General features: G+C 47.6%; 2 protein-coding genes across 2 annotated transcripts; both read right to left on the reverse strand.

The window, feature by feature from the left end:
* Window positions 1–133: 133 nt before the first annotated feature.
* dnajc18 (DnaJ (Hsp40) homolog, subfamily C, member 18) lies at window positions 134–16,236 on the reverse strand. Its single transcript, XM_006631955.3, has 8 exons — window positions 15,809–16,236; window positions 10,825–10,984; window positions 9,952–10,097; window positions 9,440–9,646; window positions 7,710–7,819; window positions 7,090–7,199; window positions 4,394–4,566; window positions 134–3,576 (listed from the first exon to the last, which is right to left on the reverse strand). Exons 1-8 carry the CDS (start codon window positions 15,933–15,935, stop codon window positions 3,452–3,454), a joined length of 1,158 nt encoding a protein of 385 aa, XP_006632018.2. The 5' UTR covers window positions 15,936–16,236; the 3' UTR covers window positions 134–3,451.
* Window positions 16,237–20,090: 3,854 nt separating this feature from the next.
* Window positions 20,091–22,827, reverse strand: LOC102691741 (DNA damage-inducible transcript 4-like protein). Its single transcript, XM_006632113.3, has 2 exons — window positions 22,554–22,827; window positions 20,091–21,736 (listed from the first exon to the last, which is right to left on the reverse strand). The coding sequence occupies exons 1-2, from the start codon at window positions 22,732–22,734 to the stop codon at window positions 21,303–21,305; spliced, it is 615 nt and encodes a 204-aa protein (XP_006632176.1). The 5' UTR covers window positions 22,735–22,827; the 3' UTR covers window positions 20,091–21,302.
* Between the last annotated feature and the right edge of the window lie 412 nt (window positions 22,828–23,239).

The raw sequence follows: 23,239 nt of genomic DNA on the forward strand, positions 1-23,239 counted from the left end.
TCTCAACAATCTCATCCTGTTGAGCCTCATCAGATCCAGAATTATGTAGACAACATTTCTGACAGAATCCTCTTGTGGGACACCAACGCCGTGATCGATGCTTCTTGAAATTCACAACTTCAGGACACAGGGATTACACTGCAAGATTTTTTTTATTAAACCAGCACAAAGTTTAGGAGGGGCTACAGGAAGCTATTCATTAAGTGATCATTGGACTTCCAAGCAAATAAAATCAATACCAGGGTGAAAGAGGTGGTGGGGAAATATTGAAGCTGTAGAGATACTTGCTGGGAATTATACAAACACACGTACTGTAGGATGGAGACACAGCAAACAGGATTACAATTTTTTAACAGTCCATATTTAGGTAAGACAACTAATTTTGTCACTGTTTTCAAGATGGAACTGAAAACCTCTGCATGTTATTTTAATTACTTGTATTTAGGTTACCTAAAGAAAATAGTTTAAGCTAATTATAAATACTAAGTAATGCTTAATATGGTGAGAAGCATGCACTGTAGGGAAAATTAAAAACAAATCACTTTTTAAAATGTCCTTTTTACTCTTCAGACATGTTATATTATTTTTATAGTTCTGGCTTTCTCGGTTTGAAGCATTTGTCTAATTTTCCGCTGATGATACCGAACAAATATAATTAATTATAATTAAAAGCACCTTGCACATAACTTAAAGAAAAAACAAGTCATTAAGAAACAGAACCAGCACTCCAGCCCCCTCTAGTGTTCACAATCCTGAAACGATGAAGCAGAACCCCCCAGTCTGGCTTCCTCAAGCTCATCCTGGGAATCCCCTGTCAATCCAGGATTCTGGCTCAACCAGAGCCTGATCAGGTATCTTCACATCTGATCTCATTCACACTGCAAGTACTCAGCTAACACCCGACTTTACACACGTAGGGGAAAAACAAAATGACGAGTAGGTGCTGGTTGAGTCGAGAGACCCTCGGTATAAGAGCCCGGGACGGAGGACACAGGCCGTTCAGCTGCTGAAAGGACTGCTTCTGGATCAGCACATGGGAACCCCAGCATGCAGACCCTGTAGGCTGGGTGGGAGATGTTCTCTGCAGACTTATGTCACGAACCTTGTCTTGTACAGTTAAAATGTTATTAAAAAGTAAAGCACAGAGCAACTCACTGGGTAGTATCATGGGATTGCAATCGGTCCTTTCTAACACTGCGGCTGTTTCTGTAAGGCTTAGACTGTTTCCTTCACCCTGGTTCTAACAAGTGACACAACCATCTTCTCAGAAAGCCAGGAACCAAGCAGGAATTTGAGACAAAGGGCAGGTCGAGGAGGAAAACTGCTGAAGGGGGAGGAATCTTGGTGCCGAATTCAGAGGAAGCACAGAAGGCGGCAATCTGGTCACACGTGGAAAGATGTAGAAATAAATTTGTCGATGACTGAACGCTCGGGGAAAAGCGCAAAGCCAATTTCAAGGTAACCTTGGCTCCAGCTGTCTTTCTGGCACAGGAGTCGCAGTGAGAGGACACAGGAAGGGCAGTTTAATCATGGGCAGAGAGCAAATAAGGGCTATATCTCAGTTTGAGATTGATCTTTGATCCTCATTGCTCTGACATGTTTCCTTAGGAGGTGTTATGTGCCCTGCTGGACAAACATGAAGCTCTCTGAGTGACACTGAGGGTGTCAGAGGTGCTATGTGCCCTGCTGAATGTGCATCTGCAGGTGACACAACAACCTGTACCTGTAATGGACATTGGCTGTGGGCATTATAAGGGGACTAACACAGAACACAGATAAAACTAAGATAAAGAAAATACAGCTAAATCGTGTAGAGGCAGTTATAGATTTGCCTGTATTAGAAAATCCTGTTATCTGGAATTTAATAATTAAAGAGACTATCTTTTTGCTCCTTTCCTCCTGGTTTTTCAATTAAATTGCTGCATTACCACAATTCCAAAGTCTTTGCATTCAACGCTACAGTAGGATTTGTGCACGTTTGCTAATAACCTAAGAGGACTGAAAGCGCAGATCTGATGAACGTACTTGGCCTGTGTCCTGTTGGTGTCTACCTTTCAGTAGAGATCAGACATCTAAGTTCTGAGCAGCAAATGACTAATTTATTCCATTTTAATGGAAGTGCTGACATTTATATTCACAATAACACAATTCATTTCAGCAATAATACAAACATGTTAAAGGAGAACTGCAGTCCCAATTTCTCAAGACTGGTTATTAAATCTTGGTAACAAAATAAGTTAATGGCATTGCAAAATTTTACAAATTCCAAGTTGAGCACAAAGTTGTGAACGTTGTTCAAAGTACTGTACTGTATTGTACTGAAAGTACTGTATTGTCGCCATGTTGTCGCAAACCTGTGGTCTCTCCACAGGCGAGAGCGAGAGTTCATGAGAACTGTGTCACGAAACGGCCCTTCCTGCTCACTAGTCTCTGTGATGAATAATGTACTGAGATGTACGAGTGAATAAGTACAGGTTGTGCAGCAGACATTTCACCACAGAAATGTTCCAACGTGATCTGCATGCAGAGCTACGCATGTGTCGGCAAAACCATCTCAAAGTCGAGAGAGATATTTCTATTGGATTAAAAGATGTCTTCACAAGCCTGCTTCTATACAATGTAATGGAGCTGCTTCACCTCACAGGAAGTTTTGTTGCCTCATTCTGAATCGCAGAACATGGTGCTGCACAGACCTGGAATCTATTGCATCTATTTTGTGAGGTAAATTGGAGGTTTTACAAGTTACTGTGTACATTGTACATTGTACATTGTACTTTCATGGTGGCTGAAATGCATCACCAGTGCTGATTTTTTGTAACCCTGAAGTACAAAAATAGCCTTGCAGTTCCCCTTTAAGGATTTTAAATAATCTGTTTCAATTGAGCTTTTAAACAGTTATTTGGTACACCCAGGGTGTTGCACCTTATTCTTTTCAAAGTCCAGAGCCCATAATTGCTTGTCCGGTGCCTGGCACACCTTAGTGATGGTTAGCCTGAGTGCTGCGCCCCGTCCAACCCGCACTCTTATTGCACTGCTCCTCCTCTCACTCACCAGCTGCCAGAGCACAGCCATTCACAGCATTTAAAACACTCCACTCGGAAACGTGGGGCTGCAGGTAACAGGAGAGAAAAAACAATAAAACCTTAACTCATAATAGCCCATAGTAGTCCTGCTCCTTAATATAAGGAAATAAAAATAGTATTTCCCAAAACAAAACAAAAAAAGCATCTTCTTATGGTGCCAAAGTTGTCCTCCACACAAACCACAGACCTACTGCACATTCCAAAGGAAAGAGAGCCGAGAGCCCTCTCACTGACCGAACTCCCTCTCGAGACACTGAACCCACACTGCAGCTGGCTCGTGTGCAATCTAAGGTATTTACAAACTGACAGCAGGAGATCAGTCAGGTCCACGCCCCGGCGCTGAAGGGGAGAAGCAGCTGTGTGCCTGCTCACTCCCCGCGCTGCCTCCCCGCCAGCCGGTACAGTTTGTCGCAGTTGTCCAGCTTCATGGACTCGGCCTTCTGCTTCAGGCGCTCATCCCGGTACAGCTGGCCCAAATTGGCCAAGTCCGATTCTGGAAGAGAGCGAACAGCGATTCAGTCCCAGGAAGAGCACACTCTCCCGCACGCAGCTGCCCCAGCCTCCCAGACGAGATCAAGTCACAAGATGGGAATGCTACTGTCAAGAGATCAGCTAATGAGGTCCGCCTAAAATTCAAACAGAAATTATCAGCAATGTGGTTTTATCATTAGGAAATAACACTTTTTTCTTATAAAAATGTCACTTTAATTTTAGTAATCGGAAGCAGAAGAAATTGTGGTGGGCTTCATATGTTTGGTACTTTGCACTGCTTTCAATTCTTGCAGTCTGAGCTCCAACACGTAGGCTGAGCTGTCCCTGGTCCTGCCTACTGTCCCCCCACAGCACAGGGGAAAAACTCATCCGACTGACCTGCCTAAGGAAGACCAGTAATGTGACTGGATCTTGACGTCACCTGGATTCAACAGACCCTAAAGAACCCAGGCAATTCCCCGAACCAGATAGGGTTGATGTATATGAGATGAAACGGCATGTGCAGTCTAGACAGTAAGACTGGAGCTTGAACGATCATCGCTTCTTGCACTGCACATAAAACAACAGGAGTCATGGATTTCTCCACCAGCGCCATCTTAAGCCTGGCTCTCTGGCACATCAGCATGTGGGGCTCATCACCTCCCTCAGGCCTTAAACAGAACCAGTGGGACAGGAGCCGAAGGCTTGGAGCAAGCCCTTTTCCCAGAGCAGGATCCCAGTTTCGAAAGAGAGGCAGGAAACGTTTCAAAGGGAGGTCCATTTTTTATGGCCCTAACACTTGCTCGGTGGGGACGAACGGTTTGAGGAAAATGCCTTACTCTGCTGCTTCTCCTTCCAGCAGCTGGTCTGCAGGTAGTCGATATAGTCGCTCTCGATGGACTTCTCCAGCTCTCGGAGCGCGGCGCCCTTGTACTCTTTCTCAAAGCTCTTGTCCACATAATAGGGCACCCCCAGGTGCTGCGTCTCCCTCGACACCACGAGCCCCAAGGACCTGCAGGCAACACCACACAGCTACAGCTCACCTGGACTCGCCGCCCAGCACACAGGATCAGAAAACAGATTTATCACTAAGGCGTTTACTCTCGAAAAGCTCGTTTTGTTTGCCTTTTTGCCTGCTGCCAATACAGAATGGTAAATTCAAAGAACTGTCCGAATCTTTAAATAGATTTTTATACCCCTAGATCAGGCCCGCCCGTTGAACTTCTCTGAGTGGCCCGCAGCTCACTCCTGTTTGAATCTCAAGGGTTACTTTTTGCATCAGATATTGAAAATCTTCCACCAGTGGCCTCTACTTGTTAGCTCTGCTGCTCTCCCTCAGCACTAATGGTCAAATGCAGAACAACACCTATTGCACGATGCATTTTACTTTTAGCCCATCAGACGTCAGCTTTAGCCCAGGTTACATACGCCTGTGCCACAACCGATTCCCCCCTGTGAATTCATTAGGATTTTTGTTGCCTATCGTGATTGGCTCAGTCACGCAAATGACGTCTAGTGAAAGCGGGTCATGATTTCAAACGGCTCTAAAAGTTGTTACTGACAAGAAGCTAACTAAGTGATTCCTGCCATGTTGACAAAAAAGAAAGATCGATGCAGAGAGTCGAAAATTCAACGAAAAATGGTCAGGGGAGTACTTGTGTGTCCCTTGGAAATAAAAGGTAATGTGTCTTTTCTGTCTGGAAACAATCGCCGGGGTTAAAGAATACAACATAAAAAGGCGTTACGAGACAAAACGTCAGTATTTTAGAATACACAGGAGACGGACGGAGGGAAAAATTAGAACAGTTGAAAAGTCGCTTCAGGGGCAGCAAAAACTGTTCAAGAGAAAATTCAAATAAAATGTTGCAGCTACCTGAGCTGGTTAACGAGTATCACAGCTTCAAGCAGCAGCTGGCCGACCCTTCACGGGCGGCGAGTTTATTCAGCAGTGTGTGCTATTACAGTTGCTGAGTTTATCGGCTAGATAGAGGATTTCACTCAGGTGTCCCAGCAAGGTTAGTAAAATTGTTTTAGTGGCCCTTGCTCTAAAAAGTTTGCCGACCCCTGTCCTAGAGATACATGGTTCAGCATTTTCAGCCAAAGGTCTTGCTCACAAATGCATTTTTTTCCCCCTCTGGTTATGTGTTTTAAATTTAAAACTTATAGGTGAAAGAATAGCTCTAATGCCACTTCTTTCTGCAGAGTGTGCATTTCACAAGACAGCCAAAGGTCACGTCTTCAATGTTGTTAGGGCAGGAAATGCTAATCTTAATGAGAGTCCCATGTGGCCAATGAAAAAGGAACAATTCTGAAGGTGCCAAATCAGCAGAACTTTGCAGCATAAGGTGAATGTGGTCACTTCAACAGTTACTCTACTGTCTATGCGGACAGGAAGACCAGGAAGGCACATTTGTACAAGAACGGACAGACAGGACAGAATGTGTCATCTCCATGTGATTATGGATTATTTCTGCAGTGTCATGTTTTGTGTGGTTGCTGGGTCAGCTTAATTTATCTTAACAGCTTAACTCCTCACTGAAACACTCAGATCTTGCCTGAGAAGGCAAAAGGTTTTTGTAAAAAAAAAAACTCTTCCAGCAAGACTGTGTGTTTGGACACCTGTGTGGTGTGCACAAGTTTGCAAGTATTTTGGTGTGCAGAGATACTTGCAGAGCAGCAGAGCAGCCTGCCTTAATATGCCACGCTGAGAGCATTAACAGAGACTGACTGCACCTGTCGGGTTCAAACAGGTGGGCAGAGCACATGCTACTGCGCCCTCTTACTCTCTGGGCTCTGCAACATTTGAAACTGGAAACCAGTGCCGCACGGAGCTCCACACTCTCGTGACAGCAGCATTAGGAAGAGTCATTTCAGCACGGGGGAGTGATTCCGGCTCTCGGTTTCAGAGGCCAGAGAGAAGATCTGGACATGAAGAGTCCTGGGTGCTGGATTCTGCCTGTGGCCCCTCAGCCAGCGGCAAACTCATTGAAAGACACAGAAAGAGCCGAAACCGGAACTGATCAGAACGAATAAACGTGAACTTGAACTTCCTGCAGCTCACAGTTAGATTTTGGTCTAATTTTGTGATGATAAAGCAGCATTTCTGTCTTATCACACAGAGAGCTCTCTTCCTCTTTTCACCTCCCACCACAGGATGCAGCCAAAAATGACAGCTTGACATAAGTGCTACTAAAAGACATAGAAAAACTTTCTCGCGTGTTCTTCCAATGTTGCGAACCCGGATTAATATACCAGTCATGTCTGTTTCATTCCTTTTTTGGTTTCAAGAATTATTATTTTTGAGAACTCCTCCTGAAAGTGCTCTTTTGAAATAGATATTGAGCTGCTGTCATTATTTTGACAATACTGATCTGAACTCCGAAACTGTACGACGTCATCAAACACAACACAGGAATAAAGTTTGTTCATTACAGTCATTTTACAAGGACACTCTGAGTCTAACTCAAATACCTGATAAAAAAAACCTCCAGAGAGCAACAGAGCAACTGGAGACATTCCTGTGCAAATGACTTACGGTTTGTAGAACAAGCTGTAGGGGGGATTGGAGGCCATCAGCTGGGTCACCACAGAGATCAGTATGAGCACAAGCACGGGCAGGAGCTGAAGAAATGCCGTGAATGTGTTCTAGGACAAAGAAGAGCTTGGATTATAAACAGCCTGCTGTGCCCCGGCCTTGAAGTGCCACAGACAGCTGGTCTCACACACAGCCCTTGGGGAGCCAGCCCTGTAGAGCGCAGGCCTCCCCTCTGCACTGGCTACACGACCCAGTGTTTGCCACCGGTCTTTTCAAACACACGAGCCAATACTGAGGTTACACAGCAGGGCTTTGAACAGCCCCAAACGCTAGGCCCCAGTCTCACAGACAAGGACATTGAGGCTGCCCGTCAGAGCTCTTTCATCTAAGGAGCTCCCGTCTCATATTTTCTCACGTCACCTCTCTTCCTAGGGCAATAGAGCCACTGGCGCAGCCCTTCAGCCATCCCGCCCTCACCCGCGGCGCGGAGCGCGGGAGCCACGCAGACGCCTTCACGATTAGCACACTCCAGCGAGCCCCCCCCCCCATCTCCCCCGCAGCCGTGCGAGACGAGCCGCTCGTGGCGCCACGCCCCCCCTGCCCGCTGCAGGAACCGTTACCTGGCTCTGGTGCTCCACCTCCTCCTCCCTCCTCTCGTTCATGCGGCGGCGGGGGGGCTGGTAGTAGTGGGTGTACGTCGCCCCTCTGTTGGTGTACATGTGAATGTTGCCTGGAAAACACATTCTGTACAGTTAAGAGAAAAAAAAATCTCATTCATATTTTACACTGAAACCCCCTGAGAGGCTTGACACGCTAGTCTCAAGCATGACTGGCAAGGCAGCACACAAATGCCCATTTCCTGCGAACAGCCTAACCCAGCAGGGGGCTGTACGGGCAGGGCCTCTCCAGCCGCTCCCAGTTCTCCGAGTGGTATCCCGGACGTGCTCGTACAGTGCCCCGTGGATGAAGCAGGGCTTCTGGTGCCCGGCGGGGGCTGCGGACCAGGCTGCCGGCAGGACAATGCCATGTCCACACGGGGGCTACGAGCCCGGATCAGGTATTCTTAGGAAGAGTCACAACAGACCGGTCGCAGGGAAATCATCCACACTGAAACGTACGCTTGTGATCTGGATTCGGCTACACGAATACACAGGCATTTAAATACCACTAAACAAGAGAACGTATTTTGACTACTGATAAGTGTTAAAAGTGCAAAATGATCATTTACTTCTAGTGGAGTTTTCTGGAGATGATTCGATGTAGGGATCACTGATTTTCAGTGGTCCTTCCAGATAGCTTTTCATAGCACATTGAATTGGTCCCGTCAAGACAATAATGATCTAATTTAGGCTGAAAGCTAAGCTGGAATGAAAACCTGCAGACCCTGCTCACCAATAACATAACATATAGACCATAACAGCCTCCACTAAGAGCGCTGCAGCTACCCTGGGTGACAGGGCGCGATGGGGGGGGTGGTCAGGTCCGAGTTGCCCACGGTTTCATCAGACAGCCCCTGTGAGCTTGCAGAGCCGTCAGTAAGAGCTGCAGCATTCGTCCACCTGACACTTGACTGTGCTGTTTCCGCTGTGAGCTGACAGTGTGAAATGCAAGCGGATGATGACAGGGCATCTTTAGGGCATGTGAGCATGTGATCGAGAGCAGTCTACATCTGGCCCGAGCCGGTGTGGAGTGTATTGCGACAAGCTGAGCTGGTCGGTTCCTAAGAAATGGGACGAGGCCAAGAAAATATGAGTGACTCTAATCGCAGAACTTTTAGAAATTGAAGTTAGTTCAAATAAGAAAAAAGCACAGGCTTAACCAGCTACTGGCACTGCATAGGCAACTGGATATCTGTCCATCCAATGCAGTGATCTTCTTCTCTGGTTATGGAGGGCCTAAACTGTTCAGATTTCACGTGTGTTGTCAATTAGTGGCAAGATCACATTAAGCCAGCATAACTAAACAGCCTCTTAGAGATCTGAGAGTAACGGAGAGTTTGACTGCACTGAAAACCATAAAGTCTAAAGGGTTTAGAGGAACATGAAGGCACAACTGCTTCTTTAATCGCTTTCATCACAGTTTAATTTATGCCGCAGTTCAGGTGGGTAGCTGCGTCAGCACCCGAAGAAGCCGAAACGTTGTGTTTTCTTTCTACTCTTTTCAGCTATACTGTGTTTAGTGAACTGGACTAATCAAAGTGACCATGCTATGCGTCAGTGATTCGCTTCACAGATGCCGTGCTCTCTCTCCTTACTGAACGAAGCCCCTATTCCACACGCACAGGAAGGAAAAGCTCACAGAAGACCGGAAACACCTGCTAGAGGGGTGGGATAAGGAGGTGCAGGATCACCTGTGGGGAACCGCCCCCCGAAGAAGATGTTGAAGAGCTCTTCTGGGGAGATGTCGGCCTCGAAGTCCCTGTAGAAGTTGCGGTGGTGTCGGTGGTGGGCGGGATGGGTGGGATGGGCGGTGCTCTCCATGGGCGGCTCTTCTCCGTACTGGTCGTACTGCTTTCGCTTCTCGGGGCTGCTCAGCACGGCGTAGGCGTTCCCTATGGCTGAGGGCACAACCGGAGACGCAGGTCACCTTCCCACGGCGCGCTCGCAACACAAGAGGCAATGACAGATTCACAAGAGTCCTCCCAATTATTCATTTCCTTCCCACCATGTCCATCACACTCCAGTCCCCGAGAGGCACCTCTGTTCTCACTACTGATTCATGTGACAGCAACGGTAAATGCTTTTGACATACAACATGAATGTGTTACGTATGAAAGAATAAAGGGGCAGAGCCAAAAGCACTATCTAGTCCTTGTTATTCCCAGACCAGTTCAGGAACAATGATATCACTGGCACTGAATACCTTTAAAAGCGTCAGTAGCTCCAGGGGCACAGTTTTTGTCTGGATGGAATTTGAGGGCCAGTTTCCTGTAGGCTTTCTTCAGATCCTCATCGCTGGCATCTTTAGTCACACCCAAAATCTCATAGAAGTCCTTGCATTTCTTTATCCTGCAAAAAAAAAGGAGCACATGCTGTGGTCTCGCAGAAAGTTTGAGTACAGGGTGTACAGAAAGTTACACAGCCTTCTATGCAAAATCCCACATTTCAGTCAAGTGACTGCCGAGCATGATGCAAGTAGAAAACTGAGCCCCCTCAGTTTGTCTTTCTGGCAACACATAAGTCGAAAATTCGTCCCACTCAGCTCAACAAGTTTAGCGGCCTTTCTTTCAGAGGACACTAGAAACCCCCGTGACAAATACAGAACTGACATTAAACACTTTTGAAAACTGTAAATGATGACTAGGGCATAATGAAATCCTGCTGGTTCTTCAGTTTACCCATCTAACGAAAAAACATGCATCGCGGTCACTCTTAGTAACTGTAAATTTTATTTTATTTTTTCAGCCTGGTGATTAAAATTACAGTTCCTTACTGCAACCCTGGGACGCAGGTCCAATTCCAGACTAATAAAGCCTTGAGATGCTGTGTTCAAGAGGCTAGAAGTGATTTCAGCAAAAATCTGACAGTAAAAAGTAAAGTTCATAGTAAAATAATCACAAATTTGAAGTATTTTGCTGCAGTACACTACCCTACCCTGCATTATCCGATGGCTCTACACTTCTGGAAACACAGAGTTTTCTGTCTTGGAATCCCAAATCCTGTTGTGATCTGAAAGTTGCAATGTGGAGGCAAGAGAAAAGACAACAGCAGAGGGCGCCTGTGAGCGGCGCTGTACCTCAGGACACCCTGCCGCTGCTCCTCTGTGTAGCTCTTGGCCTCCGCCTCTCTTCCTGAAAGAGCGTCGTCCTCGTCGCTCGGCCGCCGGCTGTGGAACTCGGGCACGCGGCCCCCTTCCCCTGCCGCACTCCCATTCCTCACGATGGCGTCAATTAAGGCTAAAAAGAGAGAGGAGGATCAGTCACACAGTGTCTGCGGTCTTCACACAACCACCACGACCAGCCACCATCCCAGACTGCCTGCACTCTCCCACTCCCTGTGTCCCAGTGATAAGGGGATGATCACTGCCGTGGCGGCTCAGCTGGGTGGAAAACACTCCCTTCTTTAAAACCTCAAAGTTTTCAGGGCACCGCTCAGCGCCCCTGCGTCACCCCGACCGCTCAGCGCCCGTACAGCACCGCGACTGCGTCACCCACAGTGAAAACCACCCCTCAGCCCATGTGCCTTACTACAGGCACCAATTTCACTCATTTATTACTTCTTAGTTAGACGGAATCCTTATTATCTCACTTCTGACTGAGACAGAATCCCCGTGAAGGTGCTCAGTGACTCCTCACTGTTGGGGGACGGGGTCACTTGTTAATACTGCCCAAAGCTCACTGCAGACACACTAGGCAAGGAAGCTTCTGGAGCAGCACGGCTGCCCCTGACTTCTGCTCTGCCAGCTTTCTGTCTGAAACTGTTCTTCCTGGAAGGACTCCTTATCGTGACACATCATTCTCAGCATCACAGACCAACAGAAAAACCAGCCAGGCTGGAAATTCACATGACAGGAGTTCCTGTTGGCCTGCAAGTTTCCTGGAGTTGATACAGAAAAAAAGGCAGAAAAACATCTTTTACCACATGGCTTAAATTGACATGTATTAATTTTCTTCTTGGCCCTTTGTGCAGTTATTGTGTTCTGTGGTGTGGATTAATCGTACAAGGGTCACTTAGAAAGTAATGCCACGTAGATTTAAAAAACACAGTTCCCACAGAAAACAACGAAGCAATCCATACTGCGAGCTTAACTTGCCAAGTTCTTGTTGTTCAAGTTCAGAAATGTTCCTAGAGACACCCCCTGCAATTAGCCATCAAACATCATGAAAGCGGGGCATCACTTTCTGGGAGCCTGTCAAAATCAGGCCCCTATGTGAGGCTTGAAGGCGCAAGTAAGGGCTGCTGTAACTGCAAGAGCTTCGCTCCTGCAGACTCTCACAACCCTACTATTGCAACAGCTGGAACACAGAACCTCTGTGCCAGATGTGCACATGCTCTCTGTGTGGCGATGTGCCTCGACGCAGCCCGCAACAATCCATACCGTTTTCATAGTGCAGGACACATTTTAACCAACTGTAAATTACTTGAAATTACTAAATTTCTAGATGAAAATGTTTTCTACGGCAATCTGTATCATTGACTCAAACTGGAAGGTGGCAGGAGTGTGCCAGAAAAAAAAAGGGCATTTTTGACCACCAATAGTTATCAAACTCCACAATATCCATCAAGGGACAATGCTTTGCCTTGGCCTCAGTCACAGCTCATCCTGCACGGTATAATCTGTTCCATAAAAAGGGACAGATCGATCAAATGGTCAAACAAAGCTGAAAAACACATTTGGCCTCAGTTTAACTTCATGCATCTCTCCCTCAATATATAAAGCACTGTGTGAAACGTTCAGAAGGTGATGCTGGCCTGTGCAAAATAACTCCTAAAATCTGTGAGGAATCGCTGGCAGCGGGCGGCTCCCACAGCGCGCCCAGCCAGACCAGCCGGCCGCGGGCCCCAGCCTCCACCACTGTCTGCGGTGCAGAGTCACTTCCTGGTTCTCACCACGCGCGGCTGCGGCGGCCGGAGCCCCCGGCCAGCTTCCTGGCTTTCATCTCCTGCCAGGAGTCTGGAGGAGCGTCACTGTGACGCCAGCGTTCACGTAAGAGCGTCTGCGGCAAGCTCACACACTACATCCGCACACAGACACCGGAAGAGAGGACTGTGGGCTTTAACGTACACAGCTTGGCACTGCCCGGCCCGCCCCCGCCGGTCCGCCTCGGTGCAGGGGCGCAGGGCTTCCTGGAGTGAGTCACACCTGACCTCAGCGCACAACACGCGCTTCCCTCTTGGCCTGGACACGGGCACGGGCACAGGCACAGCCACACCGCCTGCGTCCTGCTGCAGGACAGAAACGAGCCCCATGAATTACTGACTTTTAAACCCACTGGGTGAGTATTTTTACATCTGAACTGAAATACAGGAAAAACAACCCATCGTTGGGACCTGGTGACATATTATAACACCCAGAAGGCTAGCGGTTTTAAGGTAGTACTGCTTCTTCACTGCCCTTCGGTCCTGGGTTCGCTTCTGTCCACATGGGTGACAGCAGGTGCACCCATGTTCTCCCACTTCCCAGTGACACACTGTCTTGGGTAACTGGTGTCCCCGTATGTATGTGTGCAGCAGCAATGGGCGAGATCCGATCCGGAGGCTATGAAAAAGGTTACAGATGAGACGAGGCTGTTCAGCCCATCAAGCCTCCAGGCAGCAGCTAACTGACTGGCATCAGCAACAGGCTGGGTAGCTTGTTCCACACTCCAAAAACCCCACCTCTGTGTAACCAAGTCACTCCTGACCTGACTGGAGGACACCATCCAGCTGTTTCTTGAAAGAAACCAAGAACAGGCTGGGTAGCTAATTCTGCACTCCCACAGGACATACACATGCTGTCCAGGGAGTGCTCTACAGGGCCCTTAAGAGGAATAATCAGCTCTCTGATAATGGACATATTTCTTTATGATTTTCATTTTACCATACCGGTTAATAATATTCTATTTTATTAAGTGAAAGGCATGTCTTGGAGACAAAATGTAATTAATGCAGTGGGACAGCCTACAGAAAGAGGTGCGAGCAAAAAGAAATAAAAGATTAATACAGATCAGCCGCTATAATATAGACTCCTACCCTAATTCATCTCCTAAAAATACAACTGTCTATAAGCTGAGTCATACAGCTCTACAGCACATGCAAGGCTATAAAAGGCTTCCTTCATCACATGGGAAATCACATGTGCATTGGGACTCAACTAACCTGCCCATCCAGAACACCTGATTCATTTACTGATGAACATCACATTCACCCCAGCAGAACAGGCTGAACACTGCCTTCCTTCCCTAAACCAACTGACTGAACATCACTAGTCAGGTGTTCTTTTATATTTTTTAAATGTGGAGATGTTCCACTGTCACTGAATTAAAATGGAAGTTGTTAACTGAAGTGTGGGAGGGATAACAATGACAATCAATATCTTGTTGTCCCTCGAAATTTCTCCTTAGTAAAGAAATTCTCTATAACCTGCAAAAACTGCACTGTCCTAAGATTATTTAACAATGTGCCTGTAAAACCTGCTTAAAAAGTAACCTAAATGGTGATGTTCAAGTTAGGTACTGAGTTAACACCAGCAAGAAGCTATGATTTAATTTACCGAAAAGCCTGCAAAGGTTTTTGGTTAAGTAGCACTACTAAAAGTTTACTTGTACAAGAGATAAGGATAAAAAACTATTCAACTGCAAAACTAGAGCCCTTTCACCCAAAAATAACCTTCAAACTGTGTCACCCGTAAAATTAATGACAGGTTTCAAAGGAGAAAATTAATATTTTTACATCTCCGCTGAAGGCAGAACACCCATCTACGGTATCACTGCTGACCCCTCCATGGGGAGAGACCAGCAGCCAGTGGGAAAGAACAGACCTTCCTGGCGTTAAACAACTGGGTGAGAGTTCCTCTCCGCAGTGTTTAAAACCATCAGGAGGACTTTCCGGTCCCGGTGCTTCTGCGCGTACTGGGCTCAATGGACAACAAGCTTCGGGACAGAGCCGTGATGCAGGGGGCTCCCTCCTGAACTCAGTCTGTCCCCCCCGTGGGCTGTGCACACGCCGCGAGCACTCGTGGGGCTCCCACGGGAAGCGCCGCCGACACAGTCAGGGGTGCACAGTAGGGCGCAGTGCCCCGCCGCGTGACGTGGGCACATGGACGCCCTCATGACGCCAAAGCACATAAAAGACCTCAGAGAGGCAAGTTCATTCATCGCTGTGTTTAAAAGGCCTGCGGCTACAAAAAAAGGAAACTAGCATTTCCACGCAGATCGAGCCTCAGGCTCAGGGGCAGACTCGTCACTCCGGCGCAGGATCGCGACTTCAGGCCAGCGTGCAGCACTCCTTCTCCTGCGCTACAACACGCTATGGGTCACCTAGTAAGAGCCCAGCTGACGCCTCAAACTGAGGAACGCTTACTTAAAAAAAACGCAATAAGTAAAAACGAGACTGTTGCTCAGTCCCGGTTCTAGATAAACAGCAGAACTGATTCTAGAGTGCGTCTTTAGCAGACACACACAGCGGCCGACAGAAAGCGCTGATGGCAGCCGGCCCCCGTTCTCTGTTCCAGACAAAGCCCGACAGATCCGTCATACAGACCCGACCCCTCCGACACCCCTGCCTCTGGCCTGGACTACTGGGCTAGCAAGAGCTCTCAGCGGACTCCAGCGGCTGCAGACCGCTCTGCAAGCGAGTCTTCACATTACTACTCGCCTTTTCTTTGAAATAAAACTGCACACTCGCAATGCGTGTTACAGGGATTGATAACGGAGGCGCATTACATTTCTACTAACACGGAGACATTAAAAGGCAGCTCACAAGTCAGCATGATCAGTTCGCGGTATCGCTGACAGCCCCGTACTCCTTCAGTATGCTATTTGTAGCCCGGCACTATCAGAATGTGCGAACCGTCCTTCACAGAGCTACAGCTGAATAGTTATCTCCTCGGGATGGCTTAACTGTTGCCATCGATCGTGCAAGGGACCCAGTTCTTAAAACTCCTCGTTTTCAACCATGCGCCTCTCCCGTTTAATACTGCAAGAACAAGCATGCCATTGGGTAACCAGCCATACGAACGCTACAAGATGCACTGAAACAAGAACTGAACCATGCAGAATGGCGCTGCTGTAGCGAATTACCTCTCGCTCTAGTGCTGGGGTATACTTTCTGGGCCTCCTGCAACAACTGTAGAGCTTTCTCTCTTTTCCCGGAGCGCAAACACTGCTTTGCCTTCTCTATTAACCTGTCCGACTCCTCCTTTTCCATCTTGTGTCTCTCTCACGACCCCCAGATTCGCCACAGACACCTGGATGGTAACGACTAGGGGTGTCTCGGTGTGCTGTAACTGTAATGTTTACATCCAGAGCTCTGTCAGATTCGCATTACTTATTCTAAACGGTACCATTCTGGTAAACCTCCACCGGTCAGAACGCGCTTGTGTCTCAAAAGAAACAACAAAAACAAAAAAAAAAACCTCAAAATCCTTGCGCGCAACAAGGAGGAATCTAACACCGACCCCAAGCAATTTCACATTTTCCCCAGTTCGACCGGAAGCGGAAACAGCTGCGGCGAGGACGGCACCTGCACGAGCCAATGGCCAAGCGGCGTGTCTCGAGATGGGCAGACCCGCGACGCCAGTCCGCGACCGTGCGTGCGATATAAATACAGTATTTATAATCAGCGTCTAATTTTTATTCCTGTTACCTATTCCAACATAATTTTTGTAACTATTTTGTTGTTAATCTTAAATTATTAGAGTCACAATGTACATAAAAGGCATAACGTCACACAGGTGTCACTCAAATCGGTAGTTTTTTTATGGTAAATGAATCACATTCTTATGCTTATGAGAACATAAAGCAGGATACAGTGTGGGCCGTGTAACTCGTCTGGTTGCTAGTAGTGCAGAGAACCGAGGATCTAATCCAGCGATTTTTCTGGAAGAAGGCGGGTTTTCAGTTTCCACCACATGACCGGGCAGCTTGTTCCCCACCCCCACCACCCTTTGTGTACAGAAGTTCCTCCTGCTCAGTCATGTGCTTCCGTGTCTTTTACACGTCTGTCCTGACACACACGCCGCATTAAATATATCCTGCCTGCTATTTGAGAATTAATATTTCACTCAACCATCCATTTTGTAACGGCTCTATCCAGTACAGGGTTGAGGGGAACAGAAGCCAATCCCATCAAGCAGTGAGGGCCAGGCGGATTAATCTTCTGAAATTCAACATACGGTTTGCCCATAAGGTGCATACTGCTCAAAGAGCTCTAACAGGTTAGCTCCACTGGCTTACCTTTTCTGAACATCTACTTGTCCAGCAAAAAGTCTCTAACTCTTCAAAATGAGTTTCATTTCATTTAACACAATAAATTTGTTTATATTTAAAGATAAAGAATAACGGGGGCTGGATCTGTAAAGAAAGCTGCTTTGACCTCCAGCAGAAGCCCAGGAGTCGGATGTTGTCGGACAGCTGGACACTTTACATCTCACTCCGATGTCCCAGTTTCCTCTCTGTGACAGCTCAGGCTTCTAAACTCTCCTCTGTACACAGAATGGACTACAGGTTTTTCAATCTGTATGTGTGTATCTATTTGTACAGTGTAGAGACTAACTGGCTAGACTGTCATTTTCCTGTTGTTTCCATGACCAGAGCAGACGAGAATGAACATGAGTACACACTGAGAATGTTTGTACAAATACATTAGAATCAGGCCGTGTCGCTCACTGCTGAAATGTTCCACCTCTTTATCAGACACAGGCTGCGGTATCTCTCACACAGAGACAGGCTTCTCATGCAGCATCTGCACTTCTGCTTCCACCTGCTGTACGCTTCCTTCCTCTTTCTTGCTCTTTTAGTGACCACTGCCACCCGATTACACAGGTCTGGGAGGATGTGCTCCAGAGTGCACAGAAATGGCTTTATCTGCGCCTCGCAGCTAAATGTAAATGATTATCCAGAAACGCATATACAGTACAGGCATCCTTTTCCAGTTGGTGGACTACAGCCACTTTCACCCCAAAGGGTTGCAAAATACCTTATCCATCGGAGGAGACCCACTTCATCCACCGCCAAAGTTTAACCCCCACCTGAAGACACAGGGTGATCATTCTGCACCAGCGTTCCCACATGGGAGACACACAGTGATCATTCTGCACCAGCGGCCCCACCTGGAGACACACAGTGATCATTCTGCACCAGCGGCTCCACCTGGGAGACACACAGTGATCATTCTGCACCAGCGGCCCCACCTGGGAGACACACAGTGACCATTCTGCACCAGCGGCTCCACCTGGGAGACACACAGTGATCATTCTGCACCAGCAGCCCCACCTGGGAGACACACGGCGCCCATTCTCCACCAGCGGCCCCACTGCTTGTGCAGATCAGGGGGAGGAGAGAACTTGCTTCAGCAGTGGAAATGGCGAGTTGTGCTCCCTGTGGGATTTCCATCTCTGCAGGCAGATTGTGTTGAGGTCGCTGAAGCCAGCCGCGTGCAGCTCCACGCACACAATACCAGCGGTGCCCTGTTCAGCGGCCAGGGTATGATGTAATCACTGAAACTGCTCAGTGTCAGCGCATTCACATGTTTGTGCAGCCAGTCTATTGAAAGAAAGCCTTCAAAACAGCACTGTAGCCTAGATTCTTAGCCAATTGCCAGCCTCAACTAAACAGATAGACTTTAAATATGCTCCCTCAAGCAGTTCTTTTGTCATTGAACCCTATAACACACTACAGCAGGGAAATAGGAATAGAAAAATGGTACAGTCTGATTTATAACGTGGAGAATACAGAGACCCACGTTCTGTTCTGAAAGTGAAAGTGTACTTTGTTCAGCATACGATTAAAATATTCAAGGAAGCAGTTCTGCCACAGTTACATGGGGATTAATTATGGAGACAGACAGGAAATGCTTTGTCAAAGCATTTAAAAGAAAAGCTTTTTGGATATTGCAGAAAACATTCAGGTTTTTACAAACATGTGATTATGAGCATCTGCCGTCGGAAACAGGCCTGTGACCACTATAGTCATTTGAAAGTTACAAGGCCAGAACTGGTTTCAACAGTCAAAAGGAACAGGGCATGGAAAAACAAAAATATAAAAAAGTATATAATTCCAGGGGTAATATAAACTTTCATTTTTCATTTTATGCCAGTAGCTGTTATTAATTTATTAAACACTGCAGATAATATTCTCGTATTGACTCGTTACAATCAAAAGGTTGTTCGGCTGACGTTTTTGTTTAAAAATGATGTAGGTGATGAGGCCAGAGACCCATAGTAACTACAGCTCTACTCTTCAGCTCCCAGCAGGTGATGCCATTAGCCACTTAGGTTACGACAATAGGCTCAGGGCCCTTTTACTGTTTCTACTGAGCACTACACCTGCCATCTGTTTATCGCTGAGCCGAGATGAGCTTGCAAAAGTGAACCATAAGTGAGGCACGTGAGATATAAAATAGCACATTGACATTTCTTTACAAATGTCTTTTTAATTAGCCTTTGATTAGGGGTGGTTGGCAGATCCTAACCAGATTTAGAAAACCTGCATCGCTTGTCTTTCAAATTTAAAGCAAATCCAGAAAGTGCCGTTTTGCGTCCTGTCTCTCGTGCTGCATGAAGTTTCCTGGTTGATGCTCTGTGAAAGAACCTCCCGATTTGAGGGCAAGAGAAAGACATCCACTCTGCTCCTCCTGGTCCTGTAGCTCACAGGCTCTCTTTAGGGCTACAGTACACACAGGGTGCTTTTTCTCTACTGGAGGTTCTTGTTAATACCTTCCTCCCTGTAAACAAACCTGTGTTAAATATTCATTTAAATCTGGAAAGTATTACATTTGCAGTGCTTTTGCCTGATCCGCTACCGATCAATAAAGCATTTGGTCAACTAATTCTTTCTACGCGTCTTTGAGTAAAACTAGCTCTTTTCATTCCATGACTTTGTCTCTTAGATGCTTTTTCTTTACCGGTCTTCTGCCGTTATGCAGTTTGTGTAGTATATCAGTATTATCCCTCATTGCTTTTTTGTTCTGTTCCCTCTCAGTCCTTGTAATGTATACTGTCCTGAGAGGCATTAAAAATCCAACTAGTGCTCAGTTCCAACACTCTTTGGTTGTGTCCTTAAATAACCACTTACTGTGGTATATTTGAACTTACATGAGCAAAGCCAGGAACAACTCCACAGACAGTCTTCTGAGACTTTAGTAAGATCTTAAGGTTTTAAGTGAGGTATTTTAAGGAACAAAGCAGCAGAATATTCATGAATTAAAGGAATATTCCTTCCTAATGCTGATGAGAACTGACGTAGGCAACTGCTGTATCATGTTATACAAAGTTGAACAGCAAGTCAAATTGATACACGTCAGGATTTGAAGACAGAAATATGTCACTCACAAACATGCACAAAAATCCCATGAGACAGAATATACAGCATAAAATCTTTATTTCATGTTCTTTTCACAGTTTTGCAAAATAGTGTAACAAAAACAGCCGTCATTAGCTCAGCTAATTCTCCACACACGTCTGTGAGCGTGACCAGCACACTCTCGTCTTCCTCCTGTGACACCAGGAGGCCCATCGCAGTCTGTCATACCGTCCCCAATCTCTTCTCACACTTCACCCAGACCATCAAGGCACTTTTAATACACTCGCCCCTCATCAGCAAATACATACACATGGCGCACGACACCACACACACTCAGAGCTGCCAACACAAAGCCAGCAGGGACACTGAAGACCCTGATCTAGGCCAAACGGATCTGTGTGTAATACAGACGACTAATACTGATACAATCATTTGGACACAAACTGCCCCCCGTCACCCAGAAGCCTCTCAGATTCCTTCTGGACCTCCCGAATGCCTGTTCCCTCTTTCCATGTTTGAGGAAGCTGTTAGGAAACGAAGGGAGAAAGTCTGCTCTTCATCGTAGTGAGACAGTGTTCTTAGAGCTATACTGGGAGGCAACACCTTACCCACCAATCCGTATCCACCCTGTTGGTTATACAGCCAGGTAGACAGAACACTAGAGAGTGTGAAGACAGGTTTGAATATTAAAGGATCGCTTCTGTGTAAATGAAGAAAAACTGAATTGGAGACAAATAAATACACATTCAATACCATCAATAATTTAAACAGAACAATGTGAAGGTGTCCAGTGGTAGTGTTTCTTCCTTCTTATTTAAGAATAACCCTTTCCCACAAGTTGCCAGAGACTTGTCCCTGCGACGTTTCCAAGTGGAGTCGCTTCAGGCGGCCCGGGTGCAGACTGGATTGCTCTGTCTGGGCGGTGACTCACTGTCTCGGGGTCACCTGACCGGGCGGGCCGAGCCTCACCGCGGCTGCGTGCAATCCGGGCAGGAGCTGTCGTCACAGCGGAGCGAGTCGCCCAGCGTGCTGCTGTCCCCCGTCCCCCTGCTGTTCCTGAGACAATGCCACCGCAACCCTCCTCTCCACAGTCCGGCAGGCCGTGACGGATACTGGACACAGCTCAGCAGAGCCCACTCGCCTGGCAAGAGGAGTTCGCCTGGCGGTAGAGTCCACGAGAGAATTCATTTCACAAAGCCAGGGGAAGGAGGTGGGATCCAGCTCAAAGTGCTGCGTGCTTTCCTTTGAAGTGCTGAGAGCCAGACGCTGCAGATTAAAACTCCTGTATCAGGGGGCCTGCGGAGGAGTAGAGCTTTCTTTTCACCAAGCGGAAGCCGGGGCTGAGCTTGAGAACTTTGCCGAACAAGTGCCTCAGGCTGGGCCAGTTGTCCTGGTCGGCTTTGAACACCACGGAGAGCTCGAAGGTGGGGGTCACGCTGCGGTCGGGCACGATGCTGCCCAGCGCCCGCACGGCACTGCCCGTCTCCAGGTGGACCTGGATGACCGCCCCCCGGAGTCCGCACGGCTCGTCCGAGGCCGTCCGCAGCGCGTCCCGCGCGATCCTGCCGGCCAGCTGGCGCGGGATGAGCACCTCCTGGCACTGCAGCTCGGTCTTCTTGGCCCGGGCCAGGCACAGCTCCATCTGCTGGGCCAGCTCCTGCCACAGGCGCTCGTCCAGGGGGTCCTCCGGGCTCCTCCTGTCCACACCTGCAACAGGGCGGAGGGTTGACAGCAGCCCCAGAGACACACGGAGACACCTGAGCCTGCTGCTTACTGCAGCCCCTACAAGCTGCTCTGAATGGATATTTCCCCAGTAAGACTTGTGGAACTCTTGGACAAAAAAACATCTCAAAACGCGAGACCATGATCTTCCCGTTGAAAACACTTAAAGCCCACAGCAGATCGAGTTTCTTAAACTTATGTCACCTCAAGCCCTGATGGGCATAACTCGGGAGTCCAGCTCTGTATCAAACTCTAGGACGGACCAAAAGATGACTGTCCCAGGGCGGCGCACCCCTGAAGGCGCAGGGCTGCCCTTCCCAGCCCTCGGTCGCGCTGAAACCGGCCCCAGCCGCCGCGCCAGATAAGATCAGCAGAGTCTATTTTTATCAGCCAGCCCCGATCATATGAGCTGGCTTTCGAAATCGAAGCAGCCGGTCCTAGGGCACTGGATCAGGTGACGAGGAAACCGCCGGAGCCCACGGGGAAGCGAGCAGGGGCGGTTATCAGCAGATAAGAGCATAAACCACCGGCACCTTGAACTTGTAACTAATTCTGCTGTGCGATGACGGCGTAAGGACCTGGATCCTTACATATATTTAGCTGAACCCCTTCATGCACTATTTTTTTTTAAACTGCGTCTCTGTTTTCATTAATTTATATTACCTTATTTGAGAACCGTGTAAATAAAAAATAAATAAGTGCAGCACATTAAATAGACTCCTCATTTCATCTTGGTTACGTGTTGTACTTGATACACAAGTAACATTAAAAAACAACAACAACAACAACAACAACAACTTACCAGAGTCCTCGCTCATCTCTCCTTCACTGGAACAGCCGCTGTCAAAGGGCTTGTCGGCGCACTTCTCCTTTCTCGCCGAGGTGAACTGGTTGACGAACTTCTTCATCGCCTCGACCAAGTTGTCCTCTTCCGACAGGACCCCCATGCCGTGCGTGAAGCCCAGGGCTTGGGAATAGACCATCTCAGAGCAGCGCTGCCCGGCCGCACACTCAGCGAGCCGTGCGCCAGAGACCTCGCCGCCGCGCCGCCCGCACCGGCCCCTATATACTTCCAGCTGTTGCGTCAGCTGCCGGCCCGTGTTGCATCTGACCGTGTGGGCTGGGCCGAGGGCGGCGTCCAGGCTTTCTGATATTAAGCAACACCCGTGTAAAGTTTAATCAGCAACTGCGGCGCTTTCAAGAGGAGGCGGCGCAGTGGCGTACGCGAGAACACCAGAATACTGTTGCGCACTCTTACTATTTTCATTCTTTTGTTGCGGAACGTAATGATGAGATTTTATCCAGTCTGAAAAAAAATTAGTTACCTTGGTTAAAACGTTTGTTAATTTTTCTAGTGAGAAACATGAGATAGAAGGCAGCCGTAGTTGCATCTGAAGATTAATATACTGCCCCGCTCCCCCTCAGGTCTGATGTTTTATTTTGACTCACTTAAAAACTTAAAAATCACTTAAAAGCTTCTTTATATTT

The sequence above is a fragment of the Lepisosteus oculatus genome, chromosome 11 (assembly GCF_040954835.1).
Source record: "Lepisosteus oculatus isolate fLepOcu1 chromosome 11, fLepOcu1.hap2, whole genome shotgun sequence".
NCBI lineage: Eukaryota > Metazoa > Chordata > Actinopteri > Semionotiformes > Lepisosteidae > Lepisosteus > Lepisosteus oculatus.

Excerpts from the sequence above, each read along its gene's own strand:
- dnajc18 (XM_006631955.3), bottom strand. The coding sequence starts at position 15,935 with ATGGAAAAGGAGGAGTCGGACAGGTTAATAGAGAAGGCAAAGCAGTGT. Across the intron at positions 10,098-10,824 it reads CAGCGGCAGGGTGTCCTGAG|GATAAAGAAATGCAAGGACT; the intron begins GTACAGCGCCGC and ends TTTTTTTTGCAG. Across the intron at positions 4,567-7,089 it reads TACAGCTTGTTCTACAAACC|GTCCTTGGGGCTCGTGGTGT; the intron begins GTAAGTCATTTG and ends TGTTGCCTGCAG.
- LOC102691741 (XM_006632113.3), bottom strand. The coding sequence starts at position 22,734 with ATGGTCTATTCCCAAGCCCTGGGCTTCACGCACGGCATGGGGGTCCTG. Across the intron at positions 21,737-22,553 it reads AGAGATGAGCGAGGACTCTG|GTGTGGACAGGAGGAGCCCG; the intron begins GTAAGTTGTTGT and ends GCCCTGTTGCAG.